Genomic DNA, 13,676 nt, shown 5'->3' on the forward strand with positions numbered 1-13,676 from the left:
AGTTGTTGTCCTTTCAGTCTTAGTTGTGGAGGGCGCAGCTCAGCTCCAGGTCCAGTTGCCAGTTGCTAGTTGCAGGGGGCGCAGCCCACCATCCCTTGCAGGACTCGAGTAGTTGAACCGGCAACTTTGTGGTTGAGGACTCACGCCAACCAACTGAGCCAACTGGGAGGCAGCTCAGCTCAAGGTGCCATGTTCAATCTTAGTTGCAGGGGGCACAGCCCACCATCCCTTGCGGGACTCGAGGAATTGAACTGGCAACCTTGTGGTTGAGAGCCCACTGGCCCATGTGGGAATCGAACCGGGGAATCGAACCGGCAGCCTTCAGAGTTAGGAGCACGGAGCTCCAACCACCTGAGCCATCGGGCCGACCATTTAGCAAGTTTTTAACTTCCGTAACACCACACCAAAGTATATAGAATGACTGTAAAATGGATGCCTTCATTTCATGAGTCCTATTTCTTGACTATCGTAGGACCAACAGAAATGCAGTTGCGCCTCTCCGGCAATGGCTTTTTGCCTCTAGCAATTTTCTCAAAGTCCAAGCACACCCACAATCAATTCCAATGCATTAATAGGTGGGCTGGCATTACACTGATCAGCTTATAGTGGAGAAAATACTGATTTTTAAATATAACAAACATGAAACCCTTGAAACAGGCAGTGAGACCAGGGTACTTAATGCACTGGTGCTGGGCACCACACATGAATCACCAGGAATGCACAGGGTATCCAGGGCGCAGAAGATGGTGGCCTGGGCCTGGCAGCCTAATATCCACTGCATTTGTTTCGGCTAATTAAGTATTATGTGCAAGAGACCTCTGAAAATCACTTTACCACTTCTGACGTCAAGGTACAGAGATTAAACTTTTATTTAACACAAATTGAGTGATAACATCTAAATTACACATTGGAAAGCAGTGCAATTATGCCTCAAAACACACAGTGATAGTTTAATTAAAAGCAGTTGTGGAAAACTCAGGATGTTAAGATAAATACCAAGGTGAACATTTACCGTGATATGGGGACTAAAATATCTGACTATACAATTTGGGGTTCTAATTCAACAATGTTTGTTAGTAGCCATGCCAAAAGTAATTGGAAAATATTTACCTAATTATTGAGAGGTTATGTTTGGGGAGAGGATTAAGGGGAAATATACACATTTTGATACATATTTCAATATCTGAATTTTGAATATGCATTGCCTTTATACTTTAAAAACAAATAAAATCAGATCTAGTGATCAATCATGGTAAAGATATACCATGTTTCCCTGAAAATAAGACCTAGCCGAACAATCAGCTCTAATGCATCTTTTGGAGCAAAAATTAATATAAGACCCGGTCTTAATATATGACCGGGTCTTATGTAATATTAATATAATATAATACTAGGTCTTATATTAATTTTTGCTCCATAAGACGCATTAGAACTGATGGTTCGGCTACGTCTTATTTTTGGGGAAACAGGGTATAAACATGCATGACAATAACAAGCTATGTGAACTGGTTTCGCAGAGATCAAACTAAAATTCTAGTATTTTCAGACCTAGCTAATAAATATGAAGTTAAAAAATATTAAGAGAATGAGATAAGCAAATGATGAAATGTGGACATTTTGCATTCAAGAATAGGGAAGCTCTTTGGATTCAAAAAACCAAATCTTTATTCTATAAACCTTTTATAATAATCTTAACGGTAGTTAGCTTTAAAAAGCCACAAAACACTATGAATTAAACACAATGATACAAAAAAGGGCATCAGATTACTTTGGGGGAAAGATATTTTTAAATACAGAACATTTCCACAGAAAAAATTTACCATGGGAGACTTTTTAATTCAATTTTTCTAATAAAAGGTTTTTCCTCTTTATTTATTAAAACATAAAACATCTTCTTGAACCCTTATAAGAATTGATCAAAGTTGCAATTCCCTTAGTAACTGGTTAAGCCAGATGAAATATATAAAGCAATTTACACATAAGATTAGAAGGCTGATTTTGGTATTACTGCATAGGTTTAATATTATTGCATAGGTTCCAAATTTATTACAAAACTACCCCTTTTAATTTTAGATTTGCAGTTGCCTCATCCTATCTGCCATCTCAATGGTGGAAGCACCACCTTGTGGCAAAAGTTAAGAGCTTCTAAGTTACAGAAGTCAAGACAGGTTACCCAGAGCAGAGAACACTCGAGCTTCCAGACACTAGTGATACTCTCTTTCCTAACCTGTATAGAGATGTCATGAGTGCTCCCTTTATAATTATTTGTTAAATAAACCACATGACTTTTCTGATATTGTATTTTTCAATTTTAAAAGCTTAGGAAAAAAACGTTTTTTTATACATGCACTTGAATTAAGTCATATGCCTAAATGCTTGAATTTTCTAAACACGAGTTATGTTTCCTAGAACTACAATGCATCCATAACCTTGTAAATGCACTACTGTACTTTTATGATAGCAAACAAAACAGAAAGAGATATGAATATAGTCTTTGGTAAATGATGGAAGGAGTTTTTCCCCTCAGAATGTTTTCATCACTACTCTTCCTCAGCCTCCAAGAACAACTGCAGGTACTCGGAAATCATCTGGAATCACCTCTACACGTCTCTACTAACATGTCTGAAACTGTCCAAAAACGAATGGATTGGACTGCATCAAGACAGAACATCCAGGATATATGGCATAAATAACTATGCAACAATATTCAATCAAAAAGGATGTTCTTTCATGTTTTATTTACCGTATCTCCAGGAAGTGATACACACTAACTAGTTACAAAATGACTTTAATGAATCGAAGGGAATTTCACCTAACTGCTGTAGAATCACTTTTCCTGGGAGCTAACCATATCATATTTAGTACTTCTTTCGTGATGTAGAGCAATTTTTAGAAAGGGAGAAAGCCTTATTCTTTTTGCTCAGGGACCCGTCAGGATCCTTTAGGACCATCTCCCTCACTAGGACCCTCAACTGTCAGGGGGAGCACTTCATGGCCCAGAGGCTGCCCCCAAAACTGGTTTCCACCCCACCATGGAAAGTAGCGCTCACTCCTGATTTCATCTCTGCTTCATTCAAACACTGGGAATATTAAAGATGTGGACAGATGTACCTGAGAATATTTCATAGGACAATGCCTTCCCCTGAGTTAACACGACCTGCTAAAATAATCCTTATGCTCAAGTTAGGTATAGAAAAAATTTTTAAAGAAACTCAGAATGTTACATCACAATTGTGGACTTAGGCCATTTCATAGAGCTATAATATAAAGGTGGCCTATGCAAATGTTGTTTTATAACTTGACATGTTCCAGGTATGACTATGCCAATAACCATGAATATTGCATAGTCAAGTGTTTGTTTCTACTTATGAAGAAGTTGTTAGGCTGTTGTACTGCCAAGATCTATAACTCTGATAGGAGCCTTTCAAAATAGCTGCCTCCTAGGTGAAAAGAAGGAATACCCTCAGGTGTCCTTTAACAGTCTTACAAGGAAAAATAGAATTATTGAATTTAAATCTATAGAGGTCAAATTCTGAATTCAAGTAAGAAAATATAAACTTAACAGGAGCTGCTTCACTAAGATTTCTGGAATTGCATATGCCTAATGTTAAGACAAAATATTATTAATTAGAAATATTGACATTGATAGTCCACAGAATTAATATTTAAGCATGTTACTGTAATAGGACCATAAGGTTAAACTGACCACTTTTTCTAAAAAAGTTCTTCAATATCTCTAAGAAAAATACATTCCTTTTCCTCCTAGAAACAGATGAGAGATACAGAAAGAGAGAGAACGATGACTGGTAACGGAGAATAATGGAGAGAATTATTACCCCTCAATGGGAACATAATGTTAACCGAAATGAAAAACTCAATAATTCTGACAGTTTGTTCTATTTTTTAATACAAACATATCTAATTATTCAAAGGATGAGGTACATCTTAATCATTCAAAGTCGCTGTGGCTAATGCTATCACAAGCATTAGAAGAGAACACACACTCAGTAACAATAGTGCGGTTAGGCACAGTTTCCCATAGATTGTTTCACCTTCATGAAATCAAGAATCTCTAGGAATTATTAAAATTATAAGAGGTTAAATTTCACAAGCTCTTTTTCTCAACTTTGGCTAAATGTAACCACATTAAAATGCCAACATAGTCTTTGATTGCAAAGCAGAAACGTGTAATGGTATATTTATTCTAATTCTTTCATAACAAGAATGATATTCAAGCACAGCTCTGACTAAGACATACCCTAATATATGTCAGGAAAATAAATTTTATACAACATCCCCAGGTAAAGTTAACAACCAGATAAAAAAATAAGGAAAGCCAATGCTATTTTACATGTCCTTGAGCTGGGAAGTTTCTCAAGTAATGGTGTCATGTTCAGGAAATGATACTCAAACAGAGAAATTCTTACACATTAGTTTCTGTGTTAAGTAAGTCAGTCTCTTTCAAATTCTTCAGTTAACAACAATACTTTAAAAATCTTCAACTGTAAATTCTTAGCTTGTAACATTTTGACTTTTCCTGAAATCTTGAAAATTTTAAAGTGCCATTAAATATATTATCTTCTGTTTCTTCTTAAAGAACTAGTGTTCATAAAAGGATCATCATCGTCGTCCTGAAATGACATACAAATGTCATTTTAATAATTGCTCCACACATCATTCAGATAAAACAGAAGTTCCTATGGTCAAAACAATACCCAAAACAAAGAGTAATTTTCCCCTTTCACATGAGGTACTTTCATCTTTTAATTTCCTTTATAAATATAGTCAATTTATGTTTTTTCTTCCTCCCTTCCTTATTAGTAGCTATTTCACCGTTGAAATACATTTAAATTCTTAGCAAGCATTAAGAATAAAAACTTATCTGGGGCGGCCGGATGGCTCAATTGGTTAGAGCATGAGCTCTTAACAAAGGGATTGCTGGTTTGATTCCCACATGGGATGGTGGGCTGCTCCCCCTGCCACTAAAGATTGAAAACTGCAACTGGACTTGGAGCTGAGCTGCGCCCTCCACAACTAGACTGAAGGACGACGACTTGGAGCTGATGGGCCCTAAACACACTGTTCCCCCCAAAAAATAAAATAAAAACTTATCCTGATAGATATCTGTGTGTATATACCTACAATATTGACCAAATATATTTCTCTCAACTATTAACCTTAAATAAAGGTATGGGCAAACCAGAAAAATAAATACTCTTCACATCATTTCTATTTGGTTTTTGAATAGGTTTTTTTCGTTTTCATTTTATTACTGAAGTATCTGATGTTCTAAAAACTCACAGCCAAAAAAACAATGAAGCCAGATGACCTAACTCAGAAATAGCTGTAATTCTTATTTTTCATCACTCATTTAGTGCTAGAAATAAATTGCTACTCTCAGACTGATGCAAGAGAAAACCTAGCAAAGTAATCTTTCAAATTTTTTTTTAGGAAAAAGAAATAGATGGAATATTTCAGTTTCAAAGAGTTCCCATGCTGCTGGGCTGTAGATTATATGCATCATAAGAGAAGACAGGAATATCAGAAATTAACTGAGAATTTAATTAAAGAGAATGAAAACTAATGAGCCTCAGGGAAGTCCAAGTTACATAATTTGATAAGGATAACATTATGTTGATTCTTAGTATTTTACAACTAAATATTCAGAAGAAAAAGCAAATCTGTAAATTTTTGATTTATGTTTCTTCTAAGACATGAATAAAAAGGAATAATCAATCACTTGGTATTAGGCTTCATTGGTGGTATTAACATATTCAAATGTTAGCTAAGTTAGCTATCTCTGGTGAGAAATGAATGCCTTAAGAAATAAAAATTCACTTTCATTTATTGATTCATTTTCTGCTACTACTATTAATAAAACTGAGATAAATTCAAATTGAAGGTTCATAGAGTATTTGTTAATAGTTCTTTGCAGTAAACATAAACTATATAAATTTTAAACTCTAACATATAACCAACCACTTTCAAAGTTTAGATGCTTTGAAATTAACAACCAGTCAACAATCTCTCATTTTCCTCCTGGAGGAAACACGTTGGTATTTAACTGGTAGATTGAGCTCATGCTGCTATGTTTTTCTCTACAGCCTGAGTTCTGGTGAGTCTTCTCCTCAAGCTGTTTTAAAACCGCAGCTGGAATACAGGGAACATGACAGCAGCAGTTGAAGCTCAAAATGAAATGGGTAAGTCACATACAGAGATAAAACTGGATGACGTTATGCTCAAATAAGCCACTCACAAAAACACAAATACTATATGATAACACATTCGTAGAGACAGAAAGTAGAATGCTGGTTACCAGGGGCTGGGGGGAAGGAGAAAGGATGACTGGTTGTTGTTCAATGGGCAGAGATTTTCAGTTTTGGAAGGTGAAAAAGTTCTGTAGCTCTGTTGCACAACAATAGGAATATACTGAACACTAGTGAACTGTACACTTAAAAGTGGTTACGATGGTCAAGCTTCATGTTCAGTATTTTTACAATTAGAAATGTTTAAAAATAAATAAATGAAAGGGGTGACAGGCTTAAGAGAAATGCCTTCCAACAATTCAACAAAAACTAGCAAAGGCTCCTCAAATGGCTACCGTGGAGGAAAAGGCCTTCTCAGTTAAGTTAGAGATTTTATAGTTTTCTAATCCAGACAGTCTCGAACACATCCCGCCACATGGCATTTCAGTCAAAGTCTGAACACCCCTATGACAAGCAAATCATCACCGTGGACCATCTTACATATGAAATGTGTGAAGCATACAGTAAGTAACGTTAAAAGCTTTTAGGATATCATCACCATCATTTCTCCAAATATAAAGGACAGAAGCCTAAACAGCTATTCTGATCCTACTGTTAACTGGGCAAGTTAAATAAGAATTGAGTGAATATCGTACTTTAAAACTCTGCAGGCCTTTTACATCTGAGGTATTTACACTGATGAGCACTCAACGGATACCGCTTATTGACTCAACATTAGCTTAGCTGTAATGCAAAGGAAGGGCATCAATGAAAACATGTTTAAAAATGATTTCCAGCAAATAGCTTGGCAGTTCCTATTCAAATTTTATAGAGTGAAAAATTAAGATTTAACAATAGTACTTTATTACCTCATCTGATTCAAAATTGACCCCTTTAGCTATTTGGCTCTGGGACATGGATTTGCTCGATAACGATGTGTTCAACCACCTGAAGCAAAAACAAGGAAAAAAAACAAAGAAGATGAACCAGAGAATTCAGCAAAGGTGGCTTTCATTCTAGTAGTAGCTATGTATAAAAATTCCCTTCAACCTATAATAGAAGCAGTAAAAACTTAACAGTGAGGAAAAAGACTCTGAAGCCAGGATCTGAATTCCAGTTTTGCTATTTACTAGCTATGTGGCTTTAGGCAAGTTACTTAGCCTTTCTGTGCCTCAATTTTCTCTACTATAAAATGAGGATAAAAATAGTTTTTTAAAGATTAAATGTGTTAATATATGTCAACACCGTGTTTCCCCGAAAACAAGACCTAGCTAGACAATCCGCTCTAATGCGTCTTTTGGAGCAAAAATTAATATAAGACCGCGTCTTACATAATATAAGACCTTATATAATATTATGTAAGACCCGATCTTGTAGTAAAATAAGACCGGGTCTTATATTAATTTGTGCTCCGAAAGACGCATTAGAGCAGATTGTCCAGCTAGGTCTTATTTTCGGGGAAACAAGGCACTTAGATCAGTGTCTGGCACATATTAAGCACTACACAAATGCTTACTTATGTTACAGTGTCTACTACCATCCCCCACTCCTGCAAAGTGTGGCGATATTGAAATATTTTTTTATTCAAATCTCAATTATGTTTCTATAAAAGGATCTTACGAAAGGCTCAACCCTTTCTTGTTTGTATTATTCCGTATCAATCCAAATCAGATAGCAAATACTTACTGAGTGCTTGCTCTTTACCAGGAACTAAGATAAGCCCTGGGAAATATCAGTGAACAAGAAAATCATGATTCCTACCGTTATGAAGCTTAACTTGTGGTAATGAAACTGATATTCCTTTATCTTTTTATTAATGGGCTAAATCCAGCCTGCCTGTTTTTAAGAGCCTGTGAGGTAAGAATGTTCACATTTTAAAATGGTTACATTTTAAATGATTGCATAAGTACATACATAATATCCTCGATTTGGCCTTTTGGTCTGCAAAGCCTAAAATATTTACCATCTAGCCCTTTAAGAAAAAGTATGCCGACTCCTGTGTTAAATGAAAATAGTGTGTGTGAATTCTTAGCCAACCTTGGGATGTTATTATAGCAAAACAAATAGGTCTGAGGTCTTGTCTGGACAAATAGGTTGAGAATCAAGAGGTCTTGTGTCAGGGAAAAAAAACACAGAAAAATCCACAGGTTCTTATGCACAAAAGTAAAGGTCAGGAGGATCTGCTGAGCAACATAGCTTTAGAGGTAGAGGATCAGGAATTTATCAACTGACGCATGGGGGGAGTCCTCATGGCTCCATAGCTGACCTAAGCAGGAACCCGTCAATTCTGGACTTGTTTCCATCTGTGCCAGGAAGAAGCAGATCATCAAACGCATAACACCACAATGCCAAGGTGTTGTGTTGGGGGTTTCTGGAAGAAACACCCATTGAGACCTGACTTTGCTTTCTCATGTCTCCCCAGACAAAGAACCAACGCAGCCCAGAAATAAGCCAGGTATCTAGGACAAACATTGGCTCATCTGATCGTAGCAAGAGGCCTAAGTCTGCCATCAGAAACACAAATCTGCCAAATCTGATTTCAGATTTCTTGCCAAAATGTTAATTTATAAATTGCCTCTCATCATTTAAATAAGTCTTATTGCCTGCAGAGTGGTCTGAGAGCTTAATCTATTATGTTAAGAAGCAACAGCAGAGACAAGTTCTGGAGCAGCAGGCTGCCTGGCTGTGTGACTAGTTGGGTGACCTCAGCCAAGTTACTTAGCCCACCCTTCCCACTGTCTTCAAAGGTAAAATGGGGATAATGAAGTTATATACTATATTTAACGCCTGGGGTGGTTGTGAGCCCCAAACAAGCTAATTTATATGTAAAGGCTCAGAACAGTACCTGACACATAGGAGTGCTAAACAATTCAGTTATTATTACCTCATGAGTAAATAAGAAGTCAACAGACATTTATTCTAGTGAAAAGTAGACAACCCAAAATGCTAACAAAATCAAGATATATTTAAGGGTATTAAAGAAAAAATATGTCAAATATACTAAAACAGTATTCTCCTTAGTTCAAAAAATGAAAACTAAGGACCCCATACAAGCTGAATCTCTATGGTCCTCTCAACTATTGATCCTCTGTTGAAAAAACAACCCCAAAAGCTAGAACTACTTTTTTTGGTGTCTTTTTTTTTTTTTGCTTTAATTTACAAAGACAAGAACCACCAAACAAGTATTTAGAAAGGGACTCTTCCGTCAATGGACTGAGATATCCTGATAGTCTTCCAATAAATATCCTTTTCCCTAAGGAAACTTGAGTTAGGTTTCTGTCAGCTGGAACCAAAGCAGTCCTATTCAATACATGTAACTCAAGCTCGAGAAATTAAAGTAAATCTTCATATGCGCTAACCACCTCAATTATCCTCAATTATCTACCACAGATACACAAACTGACGTGTATCTGAGCCCATCTTGGTAATTTTCACTCCTACAAAGGCCAGCATTGGCTTTAGCAACTCTATACTGTTCTGGGTTTTTCTCCTGTCTTTCTTGTTGTCTTTTCTGCTTTACCTAAGCTCTACCGGTTGAAACCCCAGGATCAGAACATAAGCCCTCTTTTCTTTCTACTGCTCTTTCAAGGTGATCGATCCACTCCAATGGCTTTCAGTATCAGTTATATGCTATTGAGACATAAATTTAGGTATCAGTCAAACCTCTTAACTGAGCTCTGGACTCAAATATACAATCACCTAAAACTTCCCTTCATGTAAACTTCACAGGCATCTCAAACATTCCACAACTAAAGCAGAACTTTTGATTATCTATCACCCCCTACAAACATCTGTTTCTTTTCTTTTATGTCTTTCTCAATGTATGGTACTCTCTAAGTGCTCAAGCAGGAAGCGTGGAAATCAACCATGATTCCTCATTCTCCCTCACTCCAAATACTATTCTCTCCCTTTCTGCGGCTACAACTCCAGTGCAAGCCTCCATCATCTCTCTTACCGGGATTACCTACCTTTCAGGTCAGCCCATTCCACTCCTGTCCTCCTGCACCACAGGGATCCTTATAAATGTAAATCAGATGGTGCCACTACTCTCTCAAAATCCTTCCCTGGCTTCCCCTGCATTTATAATAAAGTCCAAATTCCTTACCCTGCTCATGTGTTCCTGCTTCATGATGTTCTCCTGCCTTTCTTTTCTATTTTCACCTCTAACCACCTCCTTTCCCGCCATGCTTTAGTTACTGGCTCCTAAATTGCAGTAAGCTTGTTTCTTCTTCAAGAGACTTTGCATGTGCTTTTCCCTGATTTTCGCAAGGCCAAGTCTGTCTTAGTAAAATTTCAGCTTAAATGTGACCTCCTCAGGGGCCTTCTCTGATCACCCTTTCAAAGCAGATATCTGTGGCCTGTGACTTTACTCTTTGTTGCTGCACCCTGATGATTTCCTGCAAGCATTCTGACACATATGTTGATCATCAGCTCAAATGTTACCTACCTGCCTATAAAACTTTCAATAATCTTTCCTAGGAAGGCATTGGCACTTCCCTTAGATTTCACTACATTTGAATAGAACATTTATCTTGGTGGATTTTAGTGCTTTGATTAGGATACCACTAAAGTGTCAATTTCTGGAAGGAAGGAGACATTTCTTTTATATTTCTATCCCCAGCACCTAGCATAACGTTTAACTGTGGACCTCTACTTACCAATTTTTCCAACATAGACCCGTAATTCACATAAAGCATATATTCTCAATGGGGTCAATATCACACCCATGGAATGAAAACCAGGGGATGGGGTGGGTGAAAACTCTTAGATATTACAATTGTTTTTGGCCCTCCCAAGCTTGATCCTATCCAACAAAATTTCATTCTTTAGTATTTAATTTCTAAATTAAACAAGTCATGTTAATTTAAATCAAATTTTATTTTTATCCTTAGGTAATGAAAAAAAGTTGAGATCATGTAAAAAGGTTTGAGAAACACTGAGACAGAGCTTTTCCCTCAATCTCCCCCTTATTTCTGTAACTCCTGCTCATGTCATTTATCTCGGCTATCACTGTCCAGCCCACTAATCCAAATAATTCCTATCTTTAAAATCTCAGGCAAATTTTACTCCTGGGTTAAAAGCTTTTTCTTCTATGAGAGCCCACACTTCTTGCTCCTTTTTCTGAGGGTCTACAAGCACTCATACCTAGTTTGTATCACAAAAATTTCACACATAATTATGTACTGATTCAATCATCCCTTAATGGATTGAAATGTGTTCAACTCTCTTTTCCACTATAATTTATATTGCCTGAAGGTAGTAACCATATGTAAATATTCGTTATGCTCCCCATCAGACCTAATATAATGCTCCCACAGAAAATAAGTATTAAAAAAACACTGTCGATTATTTTCTTAAGAAATTTTCATTAACTGAGCTTTAGTTAAGCAGTAGTTACCTAAAATGTTAACACACAGAAGAAAACGATTAATAGTGAATTAAGTCAAGACTTACGGTAATAGGCAAAACCCAAAGAGAACAGAAAAAACATCGAAGTACTTTGAAGGCAGAGAAAGTCAATATGATTCTCTTTTTAATGTTTATCAATAGCACCCTGTATAATCTCGTATATAAAAATGAGTATAAACAGAAGCTGAAATCAAGTATTAGCAAAATACAAAACTATTTTGTTAATTGGAGAGAACACAGTACTCTCCATCAAGAAAACCATTGGGTAATAAAGACGAAAGGGAATGAATTACATGTTATTTAAATTTTCAATGAAAATACTTGTAATTAATTCTTTATCGATTCTATGAAATAGTTCTTGGTCTGCTTTTCACTTCTCTACATACTTGACTAGTTGAAAATAAATCTGTTAAACATCTAGGGCATGGAAATACATATAAATAGAATTCAGGATAATTTTTAATTTTTTTCAGATGTTTCTTTTTGTAGGAAGTCACTGCACCTACCTTTGATCTGTTTTTGAAGTGGTAGGAAAAAGGTCTTCTTCCATATCTGACTCATCTACCTCAATCACCTAAGGGGGGAAAAAACAAAGCAGCAAATAGTTTTTGTGGCAATAGAACATTTACGTAAAAATGAATTCGATAACTGAATCTCAAATCTTTTTTATTATAAAAAAAGTCAAAAGTGGAGGCAGAAACCATGCAAGCAACAACTATTAAAACTAAAGCTCAGCCTTGCATCCCTCCAATGTCACCAGTCCTCATTCACACATACCCGTAGTATTCTAAAAGACATGTGCGACCTCATTTCTCTCCTGGCCACTATGGCAGCCTGGGTACCTAAAAGAATGTGCAGTTAGCTTGGTGAATGACTTGCATAGGGCTGTGTCCAGATAGTGCCCTGTGATTTTCTTGGGTTCTAATGAGGAGTTAGATCATCAGTGTTCCATCTCCAATTTTAAATGAGGTCTAAGACTGTGTTGCAAGTGCTGGGTATCTATCTTTCTCTTCCATTTATTGCTGTTAAATGCCATTTGCTGGTTTTAAACCCCACTACAGATATTTATGATTCTTGATTCTACCATCAAAAATGCTACCTACTCCTCTACATTTTGTGTTGTTTTGACACTTAATACACACATTTGCTAAGTCTTCATCTAAGTGATATAGCCAAGGATAAAATACTGAAAAAACAACACCTGAGTCCTCCCTGTCTAGGCTGACACTGCACTATTTATTAATCAAAAGTCATTAAATGAAGAAGTTGTTGTACAAACTGCTATGAATCTAGCCAATATTTCTAAATTTTTTCCATAAAACTATCAGAAGATTGTCTGTCACATGTGCCTTGACGGAATCAAATGCATTCAATATTCCCCTAATCTACCACTGTGTATCCTCAACCAAAAAAAGAAAAAAATTTAGTCTGGCATGACCTGTTCTTTTTGAACTTACGTTCCTGCCTGATGATAGAAAAATCTATAAGGGAAGCTACTTTGCAAACATGATGACAATTTTGTTTTCAGATATGATGATCTTGAAGCATTAGCAGGCAATAGTTGATTAGAAATAATGAAATGGAGCTCAGGATAAACACTAGCACATATAAGTGAATAATAGGAAGAAGAGAAAAAAGATTAAATTAAGAGAGACAAAACAAGAAAATGAGAATCAGGACAGAAAAGAAGTTCTCTCGAAAAGGGGGTAGTAAATTGTGTCCCATACTTGAGACATCAAGAAGAACGAAAACTGAGAAAAGGCTGCTAGGGCAGTGTGATATAGAACAATGATTCTCAACTGGGGGTGATTTTTAACCCGCACTCCCATCCCAGAAACATTTGGAAGTGTCTAGCGACATTTTTGATTGTAGGAAATAGGGTGGTACTACTGGTATCCAGTTGGCAGAGGCCAAGATGTTGTTAAACATCTTACAACGCACAGGACAGTCCCTCACAACAAAGACTTATGTGGTCTAAAATGTAACAGTGTTGCTACTATGAAACCTTCCTACAGAGAGAAA

General features: G+C 36.5%; 1 protein-coding gene across 1 annotated transcript in view; it reads right to left on the reverse strand.

Moving 5' to 3' along the window:
• Positions 1-846: 846 nt before the first annotated feature.
• The window catches only part of MRE11 (MRE11 homolog, double strand break repair nuclease), a 60,948-nt gene continuing 48,118 nt past the window's right edge, over positions 847-13,676 (reverse strand). The window contains exons 18-21 of the mRNA XM_081064914.1: positions 12,161-12,228; positions 7,115-7,193; positions 1,549-4,631; positions 847-1,286 (exon numbers count right to left, since the gene is read on the reverse strand). Coding sequence (XP_080921040.1) covers positions 4,575-4,631; positions 7,115-7,193; positions 12,161-12,228 — 204 coding nt within the window. The 3' untranslated portion in view covers positions 847-1,286; positions 1,549-4,574. The remainder of the gene's footprint in view (positions 1,287-1,548; positions 4,632-7,114; positions 7,194-12,160; positions 12,229-13,676) is intronic.

The sequence above is a fragment of the Rhinolophus hipposideros genome, assembly GCF_964194185.1.
Source record: "Rhinolophus hipposideros genome assembly, chromosome: 10".
NCBI classification, from domain to species: Eukaryota; Metazoa; Chordata; class Mammalia; order Chiroptera; family Rhinolophidae; genus Rhinolophus; species Rhinolophus hipposideros.